This window comes from Lagopus leucura, unplaced genomic scaffold (genome assembly GCF_019238085.1).
Source record: "Lagopus leucura isolate 7727_CA_CO unplaced genomic scaffold, USGS_WTPT01 Super-Scaffold_1, whole genome shotgun sequence".
In the NCBI taxonomy this organism is placed as follows: Eukaryota; Metazoa; Chordata; class Aves; order Galliformes; family Phasianidae; genus Lagopus; species Lagopus leucura.
This window is the reverse complement of record NW_024962250.1, coordinates 13,301,175-13,327,300: the sequence shown is the minus strand read 5'-3', so window position 1 is coordinate 13,327,300 and position 26,126 is coordinate 13,301,175. Positions and strand designations below refer to the sequence as shown.

Genomic DNA, 26,126 nt, shown 5'->3' with positions numbered 1-26,126 from the left:
CAAAATACTTTTAAAAGTGGTTTGAATTCTAACGTGCAAAATGATTTTACTAAGCAGATCTTCCTTTTTTTTTTTTTTTTTTTTCTTATAGCCACTTACGTCCCTCTATGCTCCAACAGTTATTGAGAAGGCTAGTTTTTGATGTGCCCTTACTCAATGAATACTGTAAAATGCCACTCAAGGTAAACAGTGTACTTTTTTTTTTTTTTTTTTTTTTTTTTTTGTAAATGCATTCAGCATAAAACTTACTTCACAGTAATTTATCTTTGGTCTTTATGCTTTCACAGAATGGAGTGCACTGCTCTCTAAAAAATAAAAATAAAGCAAAAAATGCTGTTCCTATGAGTTATTCGAAGTAGAGAAATAAATTATAGGTGTGGGCATAAATAATATATATGTGAATATTTAAACAGATATTAGACATTCAGACTGCATGAGTCTGTATGACGTATCACTAAATACCAGTTAATCATACACATTTTCTTCCTTGCAATTCTAGCTTCTGACAAATCACTATGAACAATGTTGGAAATATTATTGTCTACCGTCAGGAATGGGAAGCTATGGAATTGCAGCAGAAGATGAATTACATTTAACTGAAAAACTTTTTTGGGGAATATTTGATTCCTTGTCTCATAAGGTAATGACTATAATTCACATTCCAGAATGGGATGACTGTAAAAGAATTCCAATGGTAATTTGCAGTGCCAATACAGAAAATGCCTGTCTCTACAATTATTTCATGTAATATGGGAGATATGGCAATGAGTGCTAGCAATGAAGTACCATTCTAATGGAAAATCAAGTGCTGAATCTTGAAGAATTTTCTCTAAACTAATGTAATGTAAGATTTTTGTTTTGATATAAATATGTTTCCACTGATGATTGCTTGCTGCACTAGCATGTTAATTACTCAACTCTGCTCTAGTCTGCCCTCCTAAACTTTTTATTATACTTTTTACTGACGTAAAATAGCAATAATTTTAAGAAATGCATGTACATGTGAGTCATATTATTGGTGTATGCACTATAAATCTATGTTGTTTTCAGACAGACGCTTTTATTTTGACAGTTTGCTGGTCATAGTCTATTGTAAAAACTATGAGCCACCATTCTAGAAATTAATATATTCCTATGTTATTGTCCAAAATGTGATCTTTTGAAGTTTTCAATGCCTTTTTTTTTTTTTTTTAAATAATTAGAGAGTGATTGCATTTCCTACATTAGAGACACCTTACTAAAAGCTTTTTGTACTTAGTTGGTTTCAAAAATCATTATCCAATTTTAATGACATTTATGCTGTCACAAGTGCAAAGAGTGTCGGTGCAGGCTGAGATCACAATTAATTGTTTCCGATTCGTCTTAGTATTTTACAAATAATTGAAGACCATGTGTTTTTGCCAGGGTTGATGGCCCGCTACAGTAGTATTTGCATCTCTCTGTAGAGTATTAGTCCAATGTGAGCACTGTGGTGAAGCTGCTCAGCTACAGTGTTCTCTGTTGTTCTATTTGGTGCTGGGGTAGTTACAGGCTTGGTATTTTCATGGCTTCCAATTGTGTTACTAGAAGTGATTCATTCTATGATCTCACTTCTTCTATTTGTGCCCTAAGCACAGAATGTTGCAACAAAGCTAGAGGAGCTTTCTACTTGCTGTGGTGTATATCAGCAAATATCTTCAATGAATCTTAACATTTTCTTAAACAAAGTCATTGTTCAAATTTACAATTTAAAATATCATATAGTCCTTCTCTTTCTTTAACAAAAGAAATATTTCTTCTGTTTATCAAATAATTATAATAGCGCAATGATGTTCACTGATAAATCTTAAAGCCTTTTAAAGGTACATCATTTTGTGCCTTTTACAGATGGGGAATCTGAAACATAGAGAAGTGAAGTGATAATTTTTCCTAGGCACACTAGTAATCTTGTTTGAGAGCTAGAAGTAGAATCTAGACCTATGATTCTGATAGACCTGCTTTCTCCTCCACCCTTTTTCTTTTTTTATACTTCAGCGTGTAGCGATTGAACTTGAACTTGTTTCATGGCAAGTTACTAAGGATTCAAAAGTAATTGCACTGTGTGTTTTTATAGTTATCCCTAGAGCTAATTAGACTATTTAAATAAATATTCAGATGGTGTTAGCTATGTATTTTTGCCACTGATGAGCAACAGCCTACATGAAATGCTTATAAAAATCTGCACCAGCAGAGGTGACCTATTGCTGTCACCACTGTTGAAATGCACCAGCTGCTGCCTCATTACACCAATAGCCACTATTGGTCTCCATAAGTTTTCAGCAAGTGTTGATGAAGGTCAGTGGGTGCAATATTTTCCACATGAAGAAATTCAGTGACTCACCTTTGCTTTGTGTGCACATTTGTGCCATTTTGTTAGACCGCGCCTCTGCTGCCATGTGTCACACAGCAAAAAAATGGAATGGAATATTGGCAGGAAAGTTCAATTTCTACTGCCATACCACCAACATTCACTTCTGATGCCATCAGCCAACATAGTAAAATAGGAAGCATTACTTTTGGAGCAGCCTTTATCCTCTTATATCTTGGTGAATAATGTTTAATCCTTCCTATGTAGGCCTTTCTGGCCCAAGGAGAGTTTAAGATTCATATGTAAATTGTTTAAGTTTACACAAGTGACAGCATACTCTTAACAATCATCTAAGTAGTCTTAAAATATGTCAATTTGATAGTGAGAAAAACACATTATGCAGCAATAATTTTGCTCTATGTGTAATTTTTAAATGTGCTTTACTGTTTATTTGCATCTTCTAATATTTGTATGTATGGCTGCTTGGTTTTCACTAACATTTTGCATGTTTTTTTCTATTGGGTTTTCCAACCAGTTCCTATCTCTCCTGCAGAAGTATGATCCAGAGCTCTTTAGAATGGCCTTGCCCTGTCTAAGTGCTATAGCTGGGGCTTTGCCTCCTGATTATTTAGATACACGAATTAGATCAACATTGGAAAAGCAGATCTCAGTGGATCCAGAAGGAAATTTTGATCCCAAACCTGTCAACACAGCAAAGTGAGTTATGCAATTCATCACGATTTCCTTTCCTTATATATTTTTATACTATTCCTTTTTAACACTTGTTTCTCCTCTGCACATAAAGTTGGCTGGTAATTGAATTTTAATGATACTACTCACAGTAATGATAGTACTCATAGTAACGCTACCACTGATAGAAAAATGGCCTTTTAAGTAATTCTTCTGCTTCTTAAAATATAGTGTTCTAATACTTTTGTATTCAGTAACTGATTATTATTAATTGATTATTGCTGTTAAAATCAAGCCCCTGCATCACCTGTAATTATGCAGCCTAAAATGTCCATACTAATATTGTCCTTCATCTGAGAATGTAGCATTTTAATTATACTAAATATTTATCATAAATTAGACTACAGTAAGGTACAGTTGAATGACCAAACTCTCCTTTGTTTACAGCCTTGTACTTCCTGAAAAGCTGGAGTATATTGTCAGCAAATATGCTGAGCATTCTCATGATAAATGGGCTTTTGATAAGGTAGGATTTATTTTAACGCTGGCAACTGTCAGAAGAGGACTACGAAGTAATATCTGGAATGATTGGTGGAAAAAAAAAAAAAAAAGAATAGTTAAATGATAGGAACTTGTTCAGATTAATTCCCACATATTTCTTTTGGGATATTTGTATGAAATCTTTTCCTCAAGAAAGTATGTTGATGCTTACCATTTTTTCAAAGTGGCCTGAATTTATTAGGACAAAACTTGATAGGGTCTGATAAGGGGTGATTAATTTGTTCTGTTTCTATTTTTTATACTAAGAATTTGTGTTCCTTACCTTGACGTTGCTTTAATAATGATATTCTTTTAATGTCAGAGATTCAATTTTATTGCAGCAAATCTGTGATATGGCAAAGTATCCGGGAAGTCAAATGTCTTTTACTACTTCGGGATATATAGTTAGAGCTTTTCTTTCCTAACTTTAAGATTGTTATGTTATGTATTGTTTCCTAACTTTAAGATTATTGTGGCCTATAATTTTCAAACTTCTCTGCTCCTGTGTCCTCTGTTTCACTTCAAAAGAGGTATAGAGCAATAAATGACAGTCTGTAGAAAGTAATGCCTCCTATTTATTTCTATGGAAAGTAAAATAGATACAAAGAGCACGTTAACACTGTCTAATAAAATTCTCAGCTACAAAACACTTTTTTTCAACACAGTCACCACCATTAGCTATGCATTTTTGCCAGCAATGAACAAGAGCCTGCATGCCGAGCTCATAATCTGCACCAGCAAACGTGACCCATGTTTCGCAGCTGCTATGAAAATGTAGTTGCTAGGAAAATGTTGCCCACTCAGTCCATCTTCCATCAACAAGAACAGATGGAAGTTAGAAGGGCACTAAATCTAGACTGTACAGTGGATGTGGTTGGATAATAAAGCCACGTCTGGCAATGTACTCCACAATCTTCAAACTCTTTTGGAGCCTGGCAGTACTGAAGAGAAAAGTTGTTGTCTTCTCTGGACTGACTCTGGAAGTTTGAGCCTTCAGCTTAGTGAGCTTTGTGATGTAGCAGTCAGAGTTGATGGTTTATCTGAGTTCAAGGAAGTCTAGAAGAATCGTGTCTTTGCTATTCCAAAAGATAATCACTATCGCTTCACATGGTGAGGGCTGCGTCTTCAACTTTTTCTTCAATGGGAATACACACGTTGCCACTGCATGGACTGCCATTTTGACCCCTGCTTGTAGTGGTGACACCTCTTCTCATTGTGGCAGTTGCACTGAACAGATATATAGAAATACCAATTCTGCTATTGTGTGGGTCTGTGCAAAAGAATGTTTTCTTCTGTTCAGGTGCATGCATATTGTTTACTACAAATTTCTGGCACAGTGCAGCTATTAGTGTAGATCAGCAGTTCAGTACAAGAAAGTAAACTTGCAAATTTGCATTTATTCTTCTGTCCTGCTCTCATTTCAGTATATATTTTTTTTTCAGACTAATAATGGGTGGAAATACGGTGTTTCACTGGATGAAAATACAAAGACTCATCCATTAATAAGACCTTTCAAAACTTTAACTGAGAAGGTAATAGAATACTTCATCTATATTAATGGAAAGTAACTTGATTTGTGTATTGTACTTTTAAAATTCTGTTTCAAATATATAATATAAAAGGAGATTCAAACTATAATTCCTATGGTTAAAAACAGTAATATCCATATGTCACACTGATTATATAGATCCACACATAGAAATCTACATATAGAGAAATACATAGTTACAGACATAGGTAGCCAGGTATAGAGCCCTGCATGCATTATATGCTTTCATTAGGATGTTTTCATAGGCCTGAGATAATTTGTACTAAAGACATTGATAGCATGGAGTTTTTAGGGTGTTGTGGGTGAGAAAATCACTAGCAGTAATTTCTGTGGTCTAGGCTAAAGTGTAATCTAACATATCTGAAGACAATTCAGTTTTCAGGAAGTATAGTATAAAATTTTAAAGAAATTGGAGGAGATGCTACTCCTCCAGAGTAGCTACAGAAGTTGGAGAAGAAACATTCAAAAATTTTTAAATGGTCTTTTATTTGAGTTTCTTAAGTAGGCACAAATGTCTTCAAGTCATCAAAACACAGAACTGAACTTGCATTCTGTTACATATTTTTGCAGTCATTCATTGGGTGACTCAGATAAGTCATTTACATTTGTCCCACTTGACAACTCTTTTTCCATTCAGAAAACTGAGATCACAAAATCAAGAATTTTAATTTCACAAGGTTTATAAGTTACTGTGAAATCTTCAGAGAGGAGCTAAAGAATTGTTATAAGTTTTATATATATATATATGTTATAATAAGTGAATACTTATTGAAGCCATTTAAAAAGAGTATTTAAAGAGAATATTTGAAATGATCTTAGGTTAAAAGCTTAGAACCATTTCTAAAATTGTCTTTCCTTGTCATGTTAAGTAAGTATCACAAAAATTCTGATTTATAGGAAGAGCTGAAGTATTTTTATTAGGTTAATTTGAAAAGTCTTTATATGATGCACTCAATTTTCTTTTCCACAACTTTTCAAATTTGTTACTTAGCATCTTTACTTTTCGAAGGTCTGATAAATTACAGACTCTTTCCTAATTTTTTTACTGATGGCTGTTTTTGTATGAAGAGTGTATGTATTAGTAATATTCTGCATTCATAACTAGATATAAATATAGGAACATAAAAAAAAAAAAAGCCTCATGCTTTTATATTCAAATATATACTATCGCTCAGCTAATTTAATACACATACTGCCATCAATATTTTTAAATTATTTTGGGCTGTAGAAACTAATTAATTGGTTTCCAGGTACAAACTCACTAACTGCTTTAGAGCAAATCACTTGAGATATGATAGTTTTTAATAAACATATGTCCCATCCAAAAAAAAAACAAAAAAAAACTGTGACTACTTTAAAGCTTTTTTCTCATGTCAATCATAACCTGTCTGAAGGTATAATATAGAAATTTCTTCAGCTATTGTAGAGTGTAAGAGTTTGTAGTGAAGGACAGCCTGCTTTTATTGAGTTTTCACTACCTGCTGAATAAAGAAAATTATTTTTTTCTAAGGAAAAAGAAATTTATCGTTGGCCTGTGAGAGAATCACTGAAAACCATGTTGGCCATCGGGTGGAGCCTCGAGAGGACCAAGGAAGGGGGAGAAGCAACGTTACAACAGCGTGAAAATGAAAAGCTCCGCAGCATATCTCAGTCTAGCCAGGTAGGGTGGAATTCAGAATGAAAAAGGATTGCTTGTTAACTTACTAAGAGATTATACATAACATTTGTTTTAGATTCTTTTTTAATGGAATGTAACTTACAATGTTAGAGTTCCATGTCTGGAAATCTTGTCTCAATAATAATAATAATAATAATAATAATAAAAAAGCTTTAACACTACGGAGGGGATTGAAAAAAAATCCAACTTTTAAAATGCAATAATGTTCAGAGACCAAATCTTCTGGAAAGAGTTTTTGTATAGTCATTCAAAGAATACATAGCAGAGTATTTAATTCTTTTTTTTTTAATGATTGTTAAAAATAATAAAAAAAATGTTTATCAAACAGAATAATCCAAAATTGACTTTTGTCAAGATTATAATCGGATAGATAATAAGATTGGTCATATAATAATACTTTTTGTTAAATCTACTTGCATATTTCTCAGGTAATTGTACAGTGTTTTGATATGATATAGACTATTTTTTTCATTTGTAGTTATTTGTGCTAACATACTGAAACTGCCATTAAGTTTATCTGTATCTTGGAGGATAAAGAAAGCTGTTTAAAACTGTGATGAGCAACAGAAATGTGTGGCTAACAGAAAATGTGTGTTAGTATGTCATACCAAACCATACCATGGATTCTGTTATGTTTCTAGAAGTTCATATGATGCCTCAATAGTACCAAAATACATGAATAAATTGAAAAAATGTTTTCAAACAAACATGAACAAAATGCATGGTGTGATTCAGTACAGGATTTCAAAATCTTTAATTTGTTTGAAATTATTGATTTGTATGTGACTTCACATTTAGTCTCATGAGTAGGTTTGTTGCATTGGAGCATTCACAATAGAAACATTCTAAGACTGCATAAATCTATTGCATCATTTTCTTAGTCTGTACATTCCCATAGACACTATCTTATTTTCACTTTTCACAGTGGTGCCTTTAGTATATGGCTCATTGAAGTTGTCACACTATTCTGTCATGTTTTGAAAATCCATTCAGTGTCTCATAATTAGTCTCCTCTTAGTCTGAGAAGCATACTTTTTAAAAGCAGGCTTTCATCTCTTCCCAACAAAAAGACATCTAAATATCTGCATCCTTCTCATTTCCATATCAACAAATATATTGTTAATTTTCCTGTGTGTCTTCAGCACATTGTCAGACAAAAGATGAACACAATTTCTAAAAGAATTTTTAAAAAATGTGAATTGTGTCACTCTGATTAGGTCAACAACAGACATTGTAGTTATATACACACACACATATACCTGAAAAACTTCTTATTTGAAAATAATTATTTTTCTTTTCCCTCAGGGAAATGGATATAGCCCAGCACCACTTGATCTCACTAATGTGGTACTTTCTAGGGAACTTCAGGTTTGTATTTGTGTTTTGGATGTTTTGTGTTGGAAAGACATTTCATTGATGAGTTGAAATTCACCAAGTTTTATGAGTGTATATGTGACTTCAGCTGTGGTTCACTGTTGTAGTAAGGTGCTTGCCATATTTACAATTTCAAAAACAGATTTCTATTCTTTATCTCAGTGTTGCTTCCTGAGATCCTAGAAGAGTTATCATAAAGCTAGGGAAGGGATTCTAAACAGCTTTTATATATATTTAACCTGTGCTGTGCTTACTTTGAACTGATACTCCCAATGTTATGCAAAGATGCTTCCTTTGCTGTTCATACGATGAAAAACCTGACAGAAAGAATTCATATTATTTATTCCAGATAGCTTCATTGAAAGAAAGAAAGCTATAAAATGAGACTGCTTTTGCTTAGGTGTTCTGGGTTTTTGTTTGCTTCTCCTTAATTGAACCCTACAAATACATACTTTTAAGGTGCCCTTTGGTATGTTAGTCTTCTTTTATTTTATACACTTTGAAACTCTTCTCTTTCATCCTCTTTCCCACCTTTATTTTTCTAAATCTTTTGAAGAATAAAGAGATATCTAATTATTGTCTAGATATAATAGATATATATAGATTAGATATTAGATATATATAAATTATATACAGATATATAATAGATATCTATTTATACTGTCTGTCTTTCTTCAAACTTGCATATTCTCTTACTTTATGATTTTACATTTAGTCTCTATTTTTTCCTAAGCTCATTCTAGGGTTAATTTCATCATCTTAGTTAACAATCTCAGAGCTGTCTATTTTCTTGGTTGTTTTCTTCATTCTGTTTATTTTAACTCTCCATTTCACTGAAGTTATTCTCTCAGCGCTCTCTTGTTTCCAAGTCACAGTGATCAGCACCTGTAGCAGAACTGTCTTCAGAAAGTTGAATGTCAGAGTTTCTGTCTTCTACAGTAAGACTTTCTTTGTTCTTGACTATATGTACTGTTGCTGTCTAATTTTAGTCATCTGCCCATATTCACAGAATCATAGAATTGTTTGAGTTAGAAGGGACCCTTAAAGGTTATCTAATACAACTACTCTGTAACGAATAGGGACATCTAGAGCATTCTTTCTTCAATGCTAGCCCTCTTTCTGCTTTTTTTCCTGCAGTAAGTGTTTCCAAGTGAAAAGTGAAACCACTGTATGAGTTCCTCTTTTTCTTAGCCTATTTCTCTTTATGTTTTCATGGCAATATATTACTTCAATTAGTATAAATCATTTCGTACTACAACTTGATATTTCCCTCTTCTTTTCCTCATTATTATATACTTTTTCAGAGTTCTATTTGTTCGGAAGCTTGCTAGCTTGAATGTATTCATTATCCGTGTATTGTAGACATACATGTGCAACAAGCTAAAGATGGTTACTTTCACCTTTTGTCTCTTTGATGCCCTCTTTCAACATCTGTTTTGCTAGAAGTCTTAACTCCTTATAACTCTTTTAGCTTTCTTTTGTAAGAAGGGATTTCCATTTCCCTATTCTTGTATGGTCTCATGGATGAGAATTCCCTTTCCTCAGAAAGGGAATTAATACTTTTGCAGTTTATAATAGTACAATTTCACTGTTGTTTTTGTTTCACACAGCACTCAAGACTTACTACTTCAGTTTATCAGAATATTGCTTTGAAATTTCTTATATTTCTTTTTCTTTTCACTATTTACAATAAATCTTTGACACTCTTCTTGAATCTTAGTGTGACCAGCATACAAACCAGTTCCTATGCTGTACTGACACACCATTATCGGTAATTTTCAAGCCAAAACCCAGAACTAGTTTTCCAAAAAATTCTTGTCTTGATGCAGTCTTCCCTGCTGATATTCTAGGAATTATGTCGTTCTTTGATTATTTATTTATTTTCCTGTGATTACCTGTTCTTCTGGTTCTTTTCCTACCTTTGTTATCACTGTCAAAATATACTAGAAGTGTGTTTTTATAAAGGCTCCATATTGCTTAGTCTTAGTTCTGTTTTTTACCTTTCTTTGCAAGGCAGTAAAATTTTAATTAGTGTGAATTACATACACTCTTAACACACACTTACAAAACAAATGCTATCTTTCTTGAATATGTTCCTTCTATCTTTATCTTGAGTCTGGGTCCTTGATTCAGATCTTCCTCCAGCAGATCTTGACTTTTTGGTTAATTTATTAATAACTGTAGTTGACACAGATGTCATAGTACTCATCTAGACATGCAGGTTGTTATTTTCCATCCTGGCTCTATAGAACATTAGCTCTAGAATATGGTCTACAGCCTGATCCTTATGAGTAGAAGTTTTATTTGAGGTTCTGTTGTCTTATGTTTTGATTTCTTCACCATTTATTTTTCTTAATTAATGTAGTAATTCCCAACTTGCTTAGGAAACACCAGTGTTTAATATTATCATGTAATTTATTGTTTCTCTGTTTGTACTGAGACAAATGAAATGTACTTCATATCACTTTGTTAACTTTCAGATTTTTTCATTGACTCTCCCTTATTTCATATGTTATATAAAAAGTCATTTCATATGTCTGATGGACTGTGATGCTACCAAGCATTGTCTATATGATAAATTGTTGCTCTTGTCATTATTGCTGTCCGTAAGTAGCTGTAACACTACTTCAGTATTTATATGAATAGACTCAAGACTAATACTACTAAAGAGCCTGCTAGAGTATTTGTGTGCAAAGAGTCTGTATTTCCTGAAAAAGATGCTTTTATTTACTTTAGTGTCATCATCTGTGCAGAAAGATTTAACTTTCTGTTCTCTGTATACTGTCTTCCCATTGTCATTGCAAATAGTTTTTGGGGAGGACTGATGGCGAATTCCTACCTTCAGAATAGATTCTTTTATGCTATTTCAACTCTTAGGTGTCACACGGTTAGCAAATACTTACTCTCCTTTCATTTAATACATTACAGTTCCTAGCTTAATAAAAACTAGTTTATGACTAAAGCCACTTAAAAGCTAGAATAAGGTAATAATTATAATAATTATTATTAATTTAGCCTTCCACTGCTTTATTTGAAAGCATCTGTGGGTTTTTGTTCCCCACTTTAGTGAGGTCAGTTCTTGAATGCATGGACCAAGTCAGCCAAATGGACTATGGGGTGATGTTCCTTTACCAAAGAGTGTAGACTATACTCAAGACTGTTGACTTAAGTGAATTTACAGATTTAATTATAATTTTTTAATTTTGCATCATCTTCTTTTTCCTGATGGCAATGTAGGGAATGGTTGAGGTAATGGCAGAAAACTACCATAATATATGGGCCAAAAAGAAGAAAATGGAGTTGGAAAGCAAAGGTAAGTCAGAATCCTATGAATCACGCAGAAAAGACAAAATGAGGCAGGAGAAGTCTGAAAGAAGACTGTAAAACAATCAAAATTGAACAATGTCTGTATTTGAAGAAAGATAAACCTTAGGGAAAAAAACCTTACAGTTCTCTCTACTCACCACAGGTGGGGGCAGTCATCCTTTATTGGTACCTTATGACACACTGACAGCAAAGGAGAAATCACGGGACCGTGAAAAGGCACAAGAGCTGTTTAAATTTCTTCAAGTGAATGGCATAATCATATCTCGGTAACATTCTTATTTTCCTGAACTATTTGCTTGCATTCAGTGCACGAACAATGATAATTTTTCTTATCTCACTGCATTCTGTTAGGTATTAACATAATTACTGTTTGACACATCTTCTGTACATCACAGTCCTTGTTACTTTTATGTTCAGAAAGACCCATCTGAAATAGTGAAGACAGGTAACCCTTTTAATAAGTCCGTGATCACAGTAAATACAACATGCAATACTATTATTATTCAACAAATAGATTATTCAAAACTTCTAAATTAGCAACTAGCAGCTGTTAGTCTGATTATGGGAAAATAAATCTGAGGTCTGATACTGTAAGAAAATGCCTACATTAACATGGTTCTTAAGAAAAACGTTCTGAGTTCCCTGAAGTAAGACAGAGTGGCAGTTTTGTTGGCACTTGCTCCTTAACTTGTTCAAATAGAACACTAAATGTTATTACCTGAAAGTACTCTAGCCTATGGGGGCTTATTCTGTCAAAATAAAAATAGTTTATTAATGTGCTGTATTTTTGATTTTTTGATAATATAATTTTAATTTACTGTACCATAACTAGCACTTATTTATAATACATAAAAATAACTCAGCACATGCAAAATTACAATTTTGCTGGCATTAAGCATTTTTTTAATCTACAATGTATTTATGAGCAAATTTTTTTTGTAAGTTAGGTGGCTTTCAGAAGTTTCTTCATAATTATATTTTTCTGTGATCCTAAAGAATGTTAGAACTCCATTGAGGTAGGTTTCATTTGTAGCTACAGGAAAAACTGATATTGTAAAACTAGGCACAGCTAAGCACAAATACTTTTATTTCTTTTCAATCTTGCACTCACCAGTCATGATTGAAGTAATGAATCTATCTCAGGGAATGAACATTATATGCTTCCCCAGAAATTATCACGTATTGCTGAATTTTTTTCAGAAACTTTGACTAAGGTAGCAATTTGTCACTTATGTTCTCATTCAAAAATTTAAGCCATTTTGACTTCAGTTTTTTTCATTAAAAACAAATTGTGACAGTGAAAAGTTGAAATAAAATGTGGTCAGTAGGCTGGTTTTTTTTAAGCTGTAGTTGCAGACATCCCAAGCATTTGGCATTTTAAACTGCCAGTAGCAGAAATGAGGTTACCAGTGCATTGCTTTGTTAGATTGAAATGTACCATGTTTTCATTTGTGCAGCAACATCTCTCCAAAGTTCTTATGTTAAAACGCTTATATTTTAGATATATATATCCACAGCTAACAAATCTCTTAGAAAAACGTGCACTGATTTTAATGGTTCTTGCTATACAATTGATAAGGAAGAGTAGCCCTGGGAGGTCATTTTATGTCATTAATGAAAATTTACCATATGTAGAAGATTATAAGGAATGGAATGCTTCATAATACTATGATAGTTCATACTATAATCTTTATCAATGCAATTTATCTTAATACTTTCTAATATAGGGGTCGGAATGACATGGACTTGGATGCTTCATCCATGGAAAAGAGGTTTGCCTTTAAGTTTCTGAAGAAAATTTTAAAATATGTTGACTCTGCTCAAGAGTTCATTGCACATTTGGGTAAGTTGCCAACTTTATTTTGAAAATAATTCAAGTTGATATTTAAATATTTTAGTTGCTATGTCTAAATTTGTAGTGACTACTGGTTTTATTGCCTTCAAGAAAGTGTAATTCTGTCTGTTAATTTGTAGATTGAGTTCTTGGACATCTTAGCCAGTAATTAACAGAGTGGTTTCTGCTGTTTTGATCGCATTCATTAAAAACTAAGTATGTAAAGTTATATCAAAGAGCTGTTGTGGTTTTTGTTATTAGACTGCTTCTTATTCGTGGCTTTATTGTATCCTTGCAGAAGCCATTGTTACCAGTGGAAAAACTGAAAAATCTCCACATGACCAAGAAATAAAATTCTTTGCCAAAGTAAGTGATTTAGTATTTCAAGTAATGTAGATATACACTCTATTGTACAGAATGTGGAATTCTGTAATCTAAGACTGCTTTTCAGATAACAGAAATATATCTTTCCCATTTTTTTTTTCCTGGTAAGCAGTGAATGGTATGTTGTCAAAGATATTTCCAAACGTGTTCAGAAAGATTTCAACATCTTTGCTGGGTTCAAGCATTTCAGAATATTTCAAAATATTTCATAATAATTGTTGGAAAAGATTATATCTGAGAAGAAACATAGAAGTTAAAAGCAGCTAGTTTATTAGATGAAATGAAAAACGCTGAATGTATAAATAATTTCAGATTTTTTTTACTTAGTATACACTAAAGTCACTAAAGTCATAGTATTGTCTAATTATTGCTTAGTTATTTCTTACATATTTGTGTTGTAAATATACTAAGATAAATGCTGTCAGTAATCAGATTTTTAGGATTATTTAGGAGCTTAAAAAAAAAAAAGCCCTCTCCTTTTATATCTGGGGAATTATGTGAACAGTGGAGAGGAAAATTCTTCTTCACTGATGTTTATCAGTGTTGAATGAGAAAAGAGTAACACTGTAGTATTAGATCCAAAATAGATCTGTGTTACACTAAGTAATATTTATGTAACTTTTAATTAAAATTGTAATACTTTAGATTTTAATTTATATGACTCTGTCTCTGAAATGAGAAAGTACAACCATTACAGAGTTTCTAAAATACTTTGCATTAACTTTCCCCAATCAGGTAATTGTTGCTACGGTTATCATTCTGTGTTCTTGCAAAAACTACATTTTGTATCTCTGTTTCCTAGGTTCTTTTACCATTAGTTGATCAGTACTTTACAAATCACTGCTTGTACTTCCTGTCTTCTCCAACAAAAACACTCAGTAGCAGTGGATATGCATCAAATAAGGAAAAGGAAATGGTAGCAAGGTAAGTAGAAGATTAAGATACACATAGGAGGGCTCTATCTAAACAGCAAAAACTTTAAAAGGATAGTTCATATAGCTTGCTTTATGGATGGTTCAAAATCTCACTTCCCTCAGATATAATTTTTTAGCAGAATAGCAGATATTGAATAGCATTCCTTATTTTACTATTATCTAATATATGTCTGAAGAATTAAATTACATATTACAATTTATTAATTACGTGTATTATTAATTATATATAAATAAAATTAAGTTTCTGCATAATTTCCATCACTTCCACTTGCAATGAAGCTTTTTTTATTCTTTTAGTATTCCTTTAGAAACAATGGTAAATATTCAATTACTTAAAAAATTTTATGCATTATGAAGTTACATGTTTTTTAACAAGTATTCTTGTTTAAAATAGATAGCACTGAATATCTCTCTATTGTCTTAGGTTGTGTGATGACAACGTGTCTTTATGGATGGTAACAATCTTGTTAATGCCATAGCCCACAGCCTACTAAGCAACTCTACTAGCATTATCTTCCTTGTATTGACTTCATTGTAGGCTGAAGATAACGAATCATTTCATATTGCTATGGACCATGTTATTACTTGTTCCTTGTAGCGTTATCCAGTGTTCTTTGGTTTGACATGGGCTCAAAAACATAGAAGCTTGTCTATTTTCAGTTCAGTTGCTAAACAGAGGACATGAAGTTTTGATACAATAAATTAGATTATTTTCCTAAAAGAATGTAAATAATTCAAACTTATCTAAGTGTGTTGTAGATCTATAATTGAGGAAGGAGTGGGAAAAATGACTAAAATTGTTTGCACGTTCATATGTATGGTTGTAAATAAACTTTTAACAAGAATGATGATAATATGTAAAAGGGTACAGTATGCATTTTCTGCATGTGAGCTTCAGAAGTAGGTTACAGACTTGAAGTTTTACACATTGAAATGTTAACAGCCTTGCAAAATGAAGTCATCTTGTGTGAAAGAATGTTCAGAAGATAACAGCTGTCATAGCTGTCATAGCCAGACTACAGCACAGACGTGACTAGGAATATAAAACATGCCATTTAATGCAAGTGTTTTCTTCAGTATAGGCAGAATGATGATAAGAATTTGAGGAAAAAAATCAATATTTATAAAATCATTTAAATCTTTCTCACAGTACAATGTTACTTCTAATAGCAGCTGTCCATGATGTTAACATCATGTCCCAAACTTATCTGTTTTCATGAACCCTTGCTTTCAGTTGTGATGCAACTGATATTCCACTAGCAGTGAAATAAATATTAAATACCAAATAATACACAGGAATAGAAAATCTATTAAGGGAACTTTTAGGTTGTGAACTCAGAATGGAATGGTAAAATTTAAATTGCTCGTATCTAGTTCGCAGGGAATAAAACAGCTTTTTAATGAGTCTTATCCTCATTACTTGGGTTATGTCTCTTGATTCTTTTACTGTACAGTTAAAAGAAAATTAATGTAGTTTTATATTTTTTTCATGACTTTTATTACTAGCTTTGTCATGTATGCTTCATAAACACTGACATGTGCGTATGCACTTTACTTATTTTTTCTCATGCTCATGGCTTGTTTTCTAGCTTGAAATGACATAAAATCAAATCAATACGAATAACTGAATTACCAGTTGGGTAAAAATCTTTTTCTTAAGGAAAAATTTGAAGCTGAAGAGTATACTGGGGAGCAAGTTACTGAGAAACAGTAGTTTCAGAGTTTTGTCCTTCACTTATATCAAATCCAGATAAACTGTTTTCTTGTGACTTGTTGATCAAAACCTCTGTATCTTTATTTACAATTAGATATTTTCTCATCAGAATACTTGTTAATTAGTTCATCTTGTAAACAGTATATGAAAAAAAAATCTGCTGTTATAAACTCTTTTCAGAAGTTTTATTTCAGCAAAATTTAAGCCAACTTTATAGGATAAAGAATAGTTTTCTGGACCTAAAACTTCCCTAAGGTGAATTTGTATATCAGATATTATGAAACAGGGCTATTTAGCAAGTAGACTAACACTACAGATTTGGTTACAAAAAAGTTTTGCCCCTTGTGAAAGGTCCTAGGTATGGAAAATCTGGGCTATTTTTGAAGGAAATTCTGTATTTCTCGCCATTATCCATGTGGCGGAAAGAACATTTATAATGCACCATTTACCATCTGTGAAAGCAGAGAACAATTCCAGTCTGTTATTTGGGGTTGAGGATTACTAACTGATTTTGGAGTCTGGCTTTTAGTTTAAAAAGAATAGAATTAATGGCTTTGTGCTAGAATGTCCTTAGAGAACAGCACAAGGAGTTTTTTATCTTACCTCTGAATGTTTTCATGAAGCTTGGAACAAATGAGAGGATGATGAAGAGTTGACTGATGCAAATATATGGTACATACGCAAGATAGTATTGTCAGGAAATTCTTGGAATGTAGATCATTGGGAAGTCCTTAGAGGTCTATCCTGGACCATTTTCATTGGTTCATTTTTGTTATTCTAGCTTGCCTGTTTCCTAAGGTTCTTCATTCCCATTACTGAACTATTGTTTGAAATTCTACTACTTCAAATGTCAGAATTCACAAACAGCTTGTCGCTTTTCTTCATCTTCCCTCCCATTTTTCAGTTGGATACACTGAGAAGATATTCTGCTTCTGTCATCATTAGAATGATATCTAAAAGGAACAAAGTCAGGGAATCCCACCCTGGTCCTGTGAACCTTTGTTATATGTCTATGATGGAGTCTGAAATAAAGGGCATCCGAAGGAATACACCTCTAGTCCCACCCTAGGTAGATTTCAAGGCTTCTATAGAAAATATCAATTATATTCTTCACTGAAACATTCAAGCAGTAGACTGTGGTTTAAGAGAGCTTTTATTTACATTCAGTTCAGACATTACTGAATTTCTCTTTTGGAAATTATTCTGAAGCCTAAAAGATGCTGCTACAGAGTGCTGATACATTTCCCCATTTCCAACATGAGCAAATATTTCATAAGGGAGATAGCATCAAAACCTTTAGTAAATGATTCAGTGAGCAACAGAACTAATAAGGTTTAGTTTCTGCTGGATTTGTTTTTCATTGGTGATATCAGTTTCCGATCAAAGCTTATCCCACTGTTGGGTGATTTAAATGGTCTCACATTTAAATTTTAGATATCAGAGAATGTGAAAATACAGGATGTGAATTTCTAGGGGTAATTATGGATTCTGTCTTCTCTACACAATTGCTCACTTCTTCCCTGTCCCAGATTTCTGGAATTCAGTAATTTTTTAGACAACTGTACTGTATCAGGTTTAGTTAGAATCAACCATTTGACTCAAGTTTTTTATTCTAGAAAACTCAATTCAGAGGAGACAGTTTCCTTTTAATTTATAACATGTTGCCTTTCATTTTTCTACAATCAACATATAAAGTTGAATATTAACTTAAGTACTTAAGTACTTATGTTACTTAAGTAGGAATGTAATTAATATTTTAATCCTATTTTTTTGCTCTCTGTTCAAGATGTGCTACCGGTTATTTTCTGTGGGAGATTTTGTATTATAATCTTCAAACTGTTTTACTCTTAAGCTTTCTTTAATTGCCGGTTTGTCAAAGTTCTTTTGCTTTCCTTCACTCCGCTGGACAGCACTGATCACTTGTCCTCAGTACATACAGATTTTAAAAGTAAAGTTTATTTGCTTGTGATTACATAAGTCCAGGTCTAGAACTGAACTTACTAGCCTCCATCCTTCCATTTATTTTCCAACATGTCTTTTTTTTTTCTAAATTATTCTTATAATTTATTTACTGTCATCTTTACTTTTATTTTTGGTTTTTATACAGCAGCTTCACGTAACAGCATTCCTAATATACTGCTTTACGGAGCTGTCAGGTATATTTTATGTAAGAATACAAGATGGTCCTCCAGTAGCTGCTGAAGTGACTCAGGTTTAGGAGGATGGAATTTTCATTTAATTTCGTTTAATATCAGTCTGTGAATGATCTTATGACTTCCTAAGGTCACTCAGGTCAGATTTATAAAGCTAGAGAGATATTGCAAAATGTCTTCATAAAGGCGTGTGAAAGAAGTTTGATATCTAACGTTAGAAATTTAGAAATATCTCAGAATTCTTTTCCATTCTTAGTTGAGAAAACTAGCTATCAGTATTTTAAAGGAAGTATAGTTTTTTTCTTCCTATTTCGAAGATCACAATGACAACCTCTTGTTATTATTAAGAGAACACATCAGTTTCTAAGGAATGTTTGCTTTATTTTTTATATTCTAATTTCATTTGTAAAATATATCACAGACTATAAAAAAAAGTCTGCCAAGCTGTCATTAGTTTTAGAAGTTAAGGTAGGCCTTTATCTTAATTATCCTATTGTTTTGATAGATAGGTTAGACATACCAAGCTCCTGACATACATGCTAGAAATCTATATTTCAGGATTAATCTTAAAATGAGCAGTGGACAAACACAGTTGGCAAAATATTGGCAAAGAATACCTTCTCAAATTGTTTGAATTTCTTAGAAGAGTTGTAACATTAGCTTCCCACAAAATATGAAGTAAAATAAGAAAATGCTGCTCAATTTTTCTTATCAAAATTTCTTACTCAGAAATAATTCCTAGTCATGATTCCTAGAAATTCCTAGACTCAACCACATATTACATAATTGTTGGAAACTTCTATAAGAAAATTTCATACCTCAAGTCATTTCATAATTAAAGAAGCTTAGCGAATTAGAGAGTGCAGAAGCTTCTATGATTGTGCTGCTTAATGCAGTTATTTTACTGAGTACTACCATCACATGTGATTCTAAGTACACCTTCCACACATCACATGTTTTTTCTTTCATATTCTTAGTATTCTCTAAACAAATCTTAATCTTTGTCTTGTCTTGCTGTTTTCTTTTTTTTTCTTTTCTTTCCTACTTTAGCCTGTTCTGCAAACTAGCTGCTCTTGTTAGACATAGGATCTCAATTTTTGGTAAGTTGCTAAGAAAGATCTTGATAAAGTTAAAAATTTGAAGAATATCCAACAGTTACTTCTAAAATCTCATGCTTTTGTGGTCGTTTCTTGTTTGCTTTTCAAGACTCATCATACACTAACTAATTTGATTTCCATCATCTGACAGTTGAATCTCATGGGTTAATTTCTAGTTAGGCTAGGGGGATGTTGGGAAATAAAATATACCTGTTTCAAAGGTAATGGTAAGAAAACGAAGAAAGAAATGTAGACACAAGATACAAAGCTTGGAATACTGCAGAGTCAAGTAATAAAAATGAAACCTAAGTAGACTTTACTTACTCTTTTCATTCTTTTTTACAAGCACAAAAGTGCAAAAATTTTTGGAACCAGTTGTAACTCTCCATGCAGTGACATGGGGGCAGGAGATGTATTCCATGTCTTATTTAACTTGTGTATTTTCAATAGTGACATTTGGGATCAGTAGGTTATCCTACATTCTCTATGTTATTGTACTCTCACAGTCTCTCTGTCTCTCTAAACAGGGAGTGATTCTACAACAATGGTGAGCTGCCTGCACATCTTAGCTCAGTCTCTGGACACTCGGTAAGTTGTAAATTTTCATAACAATTATGAACTGTATCGACATAGCAGAGGTTTTCAGGGACAGTTACATTTTTCCCTTGTTATTTTTCAGAACTGTTATGAAATCAGGATCTGAGCTAGTTAAAGCTGGACTACGTGCTTTTTTTGAAAATGCAGCTGAAGATCTGGAAAAAACTTCAGAAAATCTTAAACTTGGAAAATTTACCCATTCACGAACACAAATCAAAGGTGTTTCACAGAATATCAATTATACTACAGTAGCATTGCTACCTGTCTTGACGTCAATTTTTGAGCATATTTCACAGTATCATTTTGGAGTTGATTTACTTTGTAAGTATTTTATTTAATTTTGAAGTTTATTATGTTACAATAATACAAACATCTTTTTAACAATTAACTACTCAAGTTTCCCACAGAAGATAAGTTTGCTTAATTTTGTTCCATTTTTTTTTTGCCTTATTAGATTGAAGGAGAAGCTTTCATTTTTATTCCTTGTGGTTTTGTTTCCATATGTTGGAAAAACATTTTTTTCTTCATTATTTTATTTTAAAGTTTCCTTGATTTTTTCCTGTATTTTAGTTTTAAAATTCCTTGAGATGCAACAATATGTTGTTCCAAAGTTTCTTATATGTATTTAAGACCACAGCTCCAGACCTGAAGATGTTTGAAAGGTGGAAAGCAATGAAAAAGCTTCTAGAACGGAAGGCTCTAGATCACATTCCTAGAGGTTACGCTCACAGACTGCTGTGGTTTAGATTGAAATTATATTCTACAAACATGATAATCTGCACTATTTTATTAACAAATATCTGCTCACCTCTTGGCATATTTGATGACCTGTCATTGTTTTTATATTTAGGAAGTAGTATTTAGCCAAATAAATACTTACTATCTGCTTCTTATTTTTCTCTAGTGGGTGATGTACAAGTTTCATGTTACAGAATTCTTTGTAGCCTCTATTCTCTTGGGACTGGGAAGAACATCTACGTTGAAAGGTATTGAGTGAAAAACTCAGCATGTGATAATCTTTTTTTAAATTAGGAACATATTCCTAAGCAGTTTGAAAGAAAATTGAATCAGAAACAGTTTGAAAATGTTTAATATTGAATTTAGGTTTAATGTAGTTGCATGTATCTTAAGAATTCAGTTCTCACAATGCTTGACTAAACAAAAGCTGAACAACTCCTCCTGCATATTGTGGCTTATCTGCAGGGTCTTTCGTTTAACCATAATGAAAGCTAATTTTTTCCATGAGCCATTATTAAGCTTCCCAAAGTTTGGTTACTGCTTGTTACCAGACATGCTGCTGTAGTAAGTAGGTCGAGTAATTAATGTCTGTCTCAAGTATTACTCTGAATAGAGTTCTCAAAATACGTGTCTAGATCGTAAAATCTTTAGCACAGGTAGAGCTTCTGACAGCCTTTAACTCTACAAAGGAAGCTCATTTACCAGTTACTTGCATTTTTTAAACTGTATTAAAATTTGAAAAATCTAATGGCTATGATATACTCCAAAACTGGGATTTTTGCATTAGAAGAGGCCTATATCTATAGGTACTGCTTCAGAAAAGGGGACCCTAATAGCTGGTCTGTCACAAGACAGAAGCAGATGTAAGCACTGACCCTTCCTTATGCTTCTGAAAGCTTTTGTTTAGGCACTCTACATGATCATATAATCAAAAGTTCAAAATTCACAGACTCTGAGAGACACCAAGGAAATTCAGCTCTATTGTCCAGTTAGGGGAACATTTACCTACATTAGCCTAATAATGCTGGTCTTCACTTCTTTCCAGAGCTTATTTAGCAATTCTTTCATGCAAGCTGCGAGGACTTTCTGCAGGACAATTCTTTCTCTCCACGCTGCATGCGTGTTCCTGTGTGAAGAAGATATTCTCACATATATGCACACATTCAATCACTTATATACCCACAAAACTGGGCTCTTCTTTTTCTTTCTTGACTTGAAAGTCTTAAATATGCTTTGACATAGATCTTGTGGGCAAGACAGGTAGTGCCTCACTCCTACTGTAACTAGGAGCCAGGGTGATCGTAGAATCATAGAATAACAAGGTTGGAAAGGACCTACAAGATCATCTAGTCTAACTGTCCTCCCCCTACCATTGCTACCACAAGCTATTAAATCATATCTCATTTAGTAGCTTGTGGTAGCAGTGGTAATGGGAGGACAGTGATCTCACAGGAATTAAAAGATTATTGTGTTTAAGTTGCTTTTAGATAGGAAGAGCTCACAGAGCAGCCCTCTACTTCATTGGCCACAAACACAGGACAGTTGCATTAGATATGGGTGTAGAATCATGCCAGTTGCCTTCTTAGAAGAGTCTCAGGTCAGATATATCTCAGGAAATGAGTTAGTCTCCAAAACTTTCACTAGACTCACTCAGAACCTGAAAATAAGGTTGTAGGCAGGCATCAGTGTCTAGGTGGGTGACAGGATTTCAAACGCACTGCTCAGTATTTCAGTAAAACTGAGTTAGTTGTTGAGCTGACTTAAACTGTTACTGAAATTAAGCAGTGCTCAACTTTAGGATCAAAATGCCATTTTTTCTTTAACTTCAGGTCAGATAACAAGGAATGTTTTTTTTAAATGAAAGAATCTTATAAGGCATGTTATTCCTTCAAGTTGAAGTGAGTAGTTCCATTTGGTATATCTATATATAAACATATGCTTACAAAAATTTATGCTATTGTCCCTCAGAACATCTCTAACTAAACAGTACTGCTAAGAATTCTCAATTCTCACAGCTATTTCACACACACACACACACACAAATATATATATGTGTGTGTGTATATATAAAGATGAAAAGTGTCACATTTAAGCAATCCGTATATCATGTTTGACAAAATCTTGTATAAACTTTGCTCCAGAACTTCAGAATAATTCAGGTTCAGTTTTAAGCGAGTGTAAGTCTTCTGCTGAAAGAAACTAAATCATTTCTCAGGCACCCTCATCTATACATTTCCACCCCTTTCTCTTTTTTTTTTTCTAGTAAATAGTATTTATGCAGTTATACGATGATGATGTTATGCCATTGGTAGCATGTCTTGGTTAGATTTACTTTTGTGCTGAGGTTTATTTTCAGCTGGTTCCTGTACCAGTAAATTTTGTTCATGTGAGACATAAAATTTTTCAAAATAGTTTCTGTATTAGAATGATAAGCTATATTAGCAATAAATGTTACTGCGGTTCTATAACATATGCTAGAAACAGGAAACCTAGTGAAAGTCTTTTCTTTGATGACTTTTAGTATCTGTCATATACAGGCAACGTCCTGCACTTGGTGAGTGCTTAGCATCTCTTGCAGCAGCCATTCCAGTAGCTTTCCTTGAACCTTCTCTCAACCACTACAACCCACTGTCTGTCTTCAACACAAAAAGTGCAAGAGAAAGAGCAAGTGAGTACTGTTCCTCAGTGGGGGAAGGAGGGGAGGAAAGCTATTTACTCCTATCCAAATATTAGAAACAAATACTAGTAATTATTTTTTTAGGAGAAAATTCCTATCATTGCTATAAGATTACTTGTCATTTTAGCCTTGCCCTGTTTTGGTAAGACTGTTAACATTGTTCCCTTTCCTCTAGCAGACATCTTCTTCTTTTTTTTTTTTTTTAATTTATGTGAACAGAAAAATATCATTCCTGCTTAGTTGTCTTACCAGTATGCTAATGCGGTTCTACATAGGGAAATTCTGACAGACTGTGACTCTGATTCCATGAAACCTTAGGGAACAGGTGTCTTTCTATACAGTTTTTCTTCGCATGCTTCTATTCCACTTAGTCTTGACAGATTCCAATATCTATCTCAAGTGGGAGACAAATGTGTGCAGAGTTTGTAAACAAGGCATACTTGAGTTTTAATTTTACCCATAATCTTAAACTGTTAGCTATATTACTCAAAACTGGTTTGTATGCTGAAATAGAGTAAAACTGTTATTTGTACTTTAGATTTAAACATAAATGAATGCAGATGTTCCCCCTGTGTTTTGTTAATTAACCTTTTCATATTCTACCCTTTTCTTTTCTGCCTGCAGTTTTAGGTATGCCTGATACAGTAGAGGAGATGTGTCCAGAGATCCCTCAGCTGGATGGACTAATAAAGGAAATTAATAATTTAGCAGAGTCTGGAGCAAGGTATACTGAAATGCCTCATGTAATTGAGGTTATCTTACCCATGCTGTGCAACTATTTGTCCTACTGGTGGGAACGAGGGTCTGAGAGTGTTCCTGAAAGTGCCGGGCCTTGCTGTACGATGATAACATCTGAGCATCTGAGCATCATTTTGGGAAATATTCTGAAAATCATTAACAACAATCTGGGAATAGATGAAGCATCTTGGATGAAAAGAATTGCAGGTACTGTCAATGTTTCTAAAGAGTATTTGTATCCAATAATATGTAATTACTAAATTACAATTTACCATATTACCCTATTACATAATATTTTTTAAAATAAAAAGTAGAAGGATGGTTAGGTAAAAAGCAGATAAGGAATAATAATAACTCTTATGTTTTCAAAGTTCAGTATTATTTTTATGTATGCACTGTAGCCTCACAGCAAGAAGAAAGAGAGTAATTATTGCAAAAATTTTTTACTCTAGTCAGCTACATTATTTTATTAGCATTTTAGCTTGCTTTAGTCAAAAAAGGAACTTTTTGGTGTACTATTTTAAACTTTGTATGCAACCCATTCCTTCCACGCCCCAAGCAAACAAAAGCAACAACAACAACAAAAACACCTTTTTTACTGAGGACTCTTTGTCTTAATCTCAATTATATTGAGGCTTTGACTGGGTTAGAGATATCTGACTTGCCAAAACTATGGTAGTTAAATTGCCCTGATAGCCAAAATTACCGTGGGGTGCACTACATCAAGCTCAGCACTGTTAGCTGAGGGATTATCCTGGTCTGCTCTGTGCTGGTGCAGCACTCTGTGTGCAGTTTTGGACACCACAATATATGAAGGACTGTCAGGAGTTGGACACGATTATCCCTTCCAAATTAAGATACTCTGTGATTCTGTTACGTAATTCTGAAATATATAATCTGAATTCCCAGTAACTGGCTTTTAATTTCTCAGTACACATGGTTGAGAAAGCTGTATTCATAATTTAATTAATAGTTTCACGGTGCTTTACAAATACATGGAGCATTATGACCTTGGTTTTCTGTAACTATAGAGGATTCACATTAATACAATTAGAAGTATCAATTGTATATTAATCATAAGATCAAATATATTTTTATGTATAGTTTATGCTCAGCCTATCATCAGCAAAGCCAGACCTGATCTGCTGAAAACTCACTTTATTCCAACACTGGAGAAACTGAAGAAGAAAGCTGTAAAGATTGTGATGGAAGAGGAGCAACTGAGAGCAGACAGTAAAAGTGACACACAAGAAGCTGAGCTACTTATTCTCGATGAGTTTGCTGTTCTTTGTAGAGACCTCTATGCCTTCTATCCAATGCTGATACGTTACGTAGACAACAACAGGTAAACTAATAATTGAACTCAACAATTAAGCAACTCAATGTTATTACACAAGAGTATGCCTTTCAGAAACAAAAGCATGGCTAAAATTCTTAAACAATGAAGGATCAGAAAGTTATTTTGCTTCAACTGAATCACTGTATGTATAGATATTGCCACAAAGACGCTCCTCTTCTGTGTGTGTGTCTTTTTTTAAGAAGGTGATAAAAGCATCTGGACAATACTGTTTTGCCTTTGGGCTGACTAGAAGATTTTCTACTCAACAATTTACTTAAAGGTTATTCTGTGTCTACACTTTCTCTCTTCTTCATCCCAGAACATGCCCCCAAGATCCTCTTCAGAAGAGTACCTGAAATATCTGTATTATCTAAGTATCTACAGCACCTTTATACTATCCTTAACAACACTGTTCTAAAGTACGCAATCAGTATTC

General features: G+C 33.3%; 1 protein-coding gene across 4 annotated transcripts in view; it reads left to right on the top strand.

The window, feature by feature from the left end:
- RYR3 (ryanodine receptor 3) overlaps positions 1–26,126 on the top strand; it is a 189,206-nt gene that overhangs the window by 115,610 nt on the left and 47,470 nt on the right. For all 4 annotated transcript variants that reach the window (XM_042883222.1, XM_042883045.1, XM_042883138.1 and 1 more), the window contains exons 49-67: positions 92–182; positions 500–640; positions 2,880–3,043; positions 3,464–3,542; positions 4,999–5,088; positions 6,616–6,765; positions 8,089–8,151; positions 11,395–11,470; positions 11,627–11,750; positions 13,212–13,327; positions 13,617–13,684; positions 14,505–14,626; positions 19,555–19,604; positions 20,129–20,189; positions 20,281–20,519; positions 21,103–21,184; positions 23,474–23,604; positions 24,238–24,558; positions 25,456–25,696. In XM_042883222.1, coding sequence (XP_042739156.1) covers positions 92–182; positions 500–640; positions 2,880–3,043; positions 3,464–3,542; positions 4,999–5,088; positions 6,616–6,765; positions 8,089–8,151; positions 11,395–11,470; positions 11,627–11,750; positions 13,212–13,327; positions 13,617–13,684; positions 14,505–14,626; positions 19,555–19,604; positions 20,129–20,189; positions 20,281–20,519; positions 21,103–21,184; positions 23,474–23,604; positions 24,238–24,558; positions 25,456–25,696 — 2,409 coding nt within the window. The remainder of the gene's footprint in view (positions 1–91; positions 183–499; positions 641–2,879; positions 3,044–3,463; positions 3,543–4,998; positions 5,089–6,615; positions 6,766–8,088; positions 8,152–11,394; positions 11,471–11,626; positions 11,751–13,211; positions 13,328–13,616; positions 13,685–14,504; positions 14,627–19,554; positions 19,605–20,128; positions 20,190–20,280; positions 20,520–21,102; positions 21,185–23,473; positions 23,605–24,237; positions 24,559–25,455; positions 25,697–26,126) is intronic.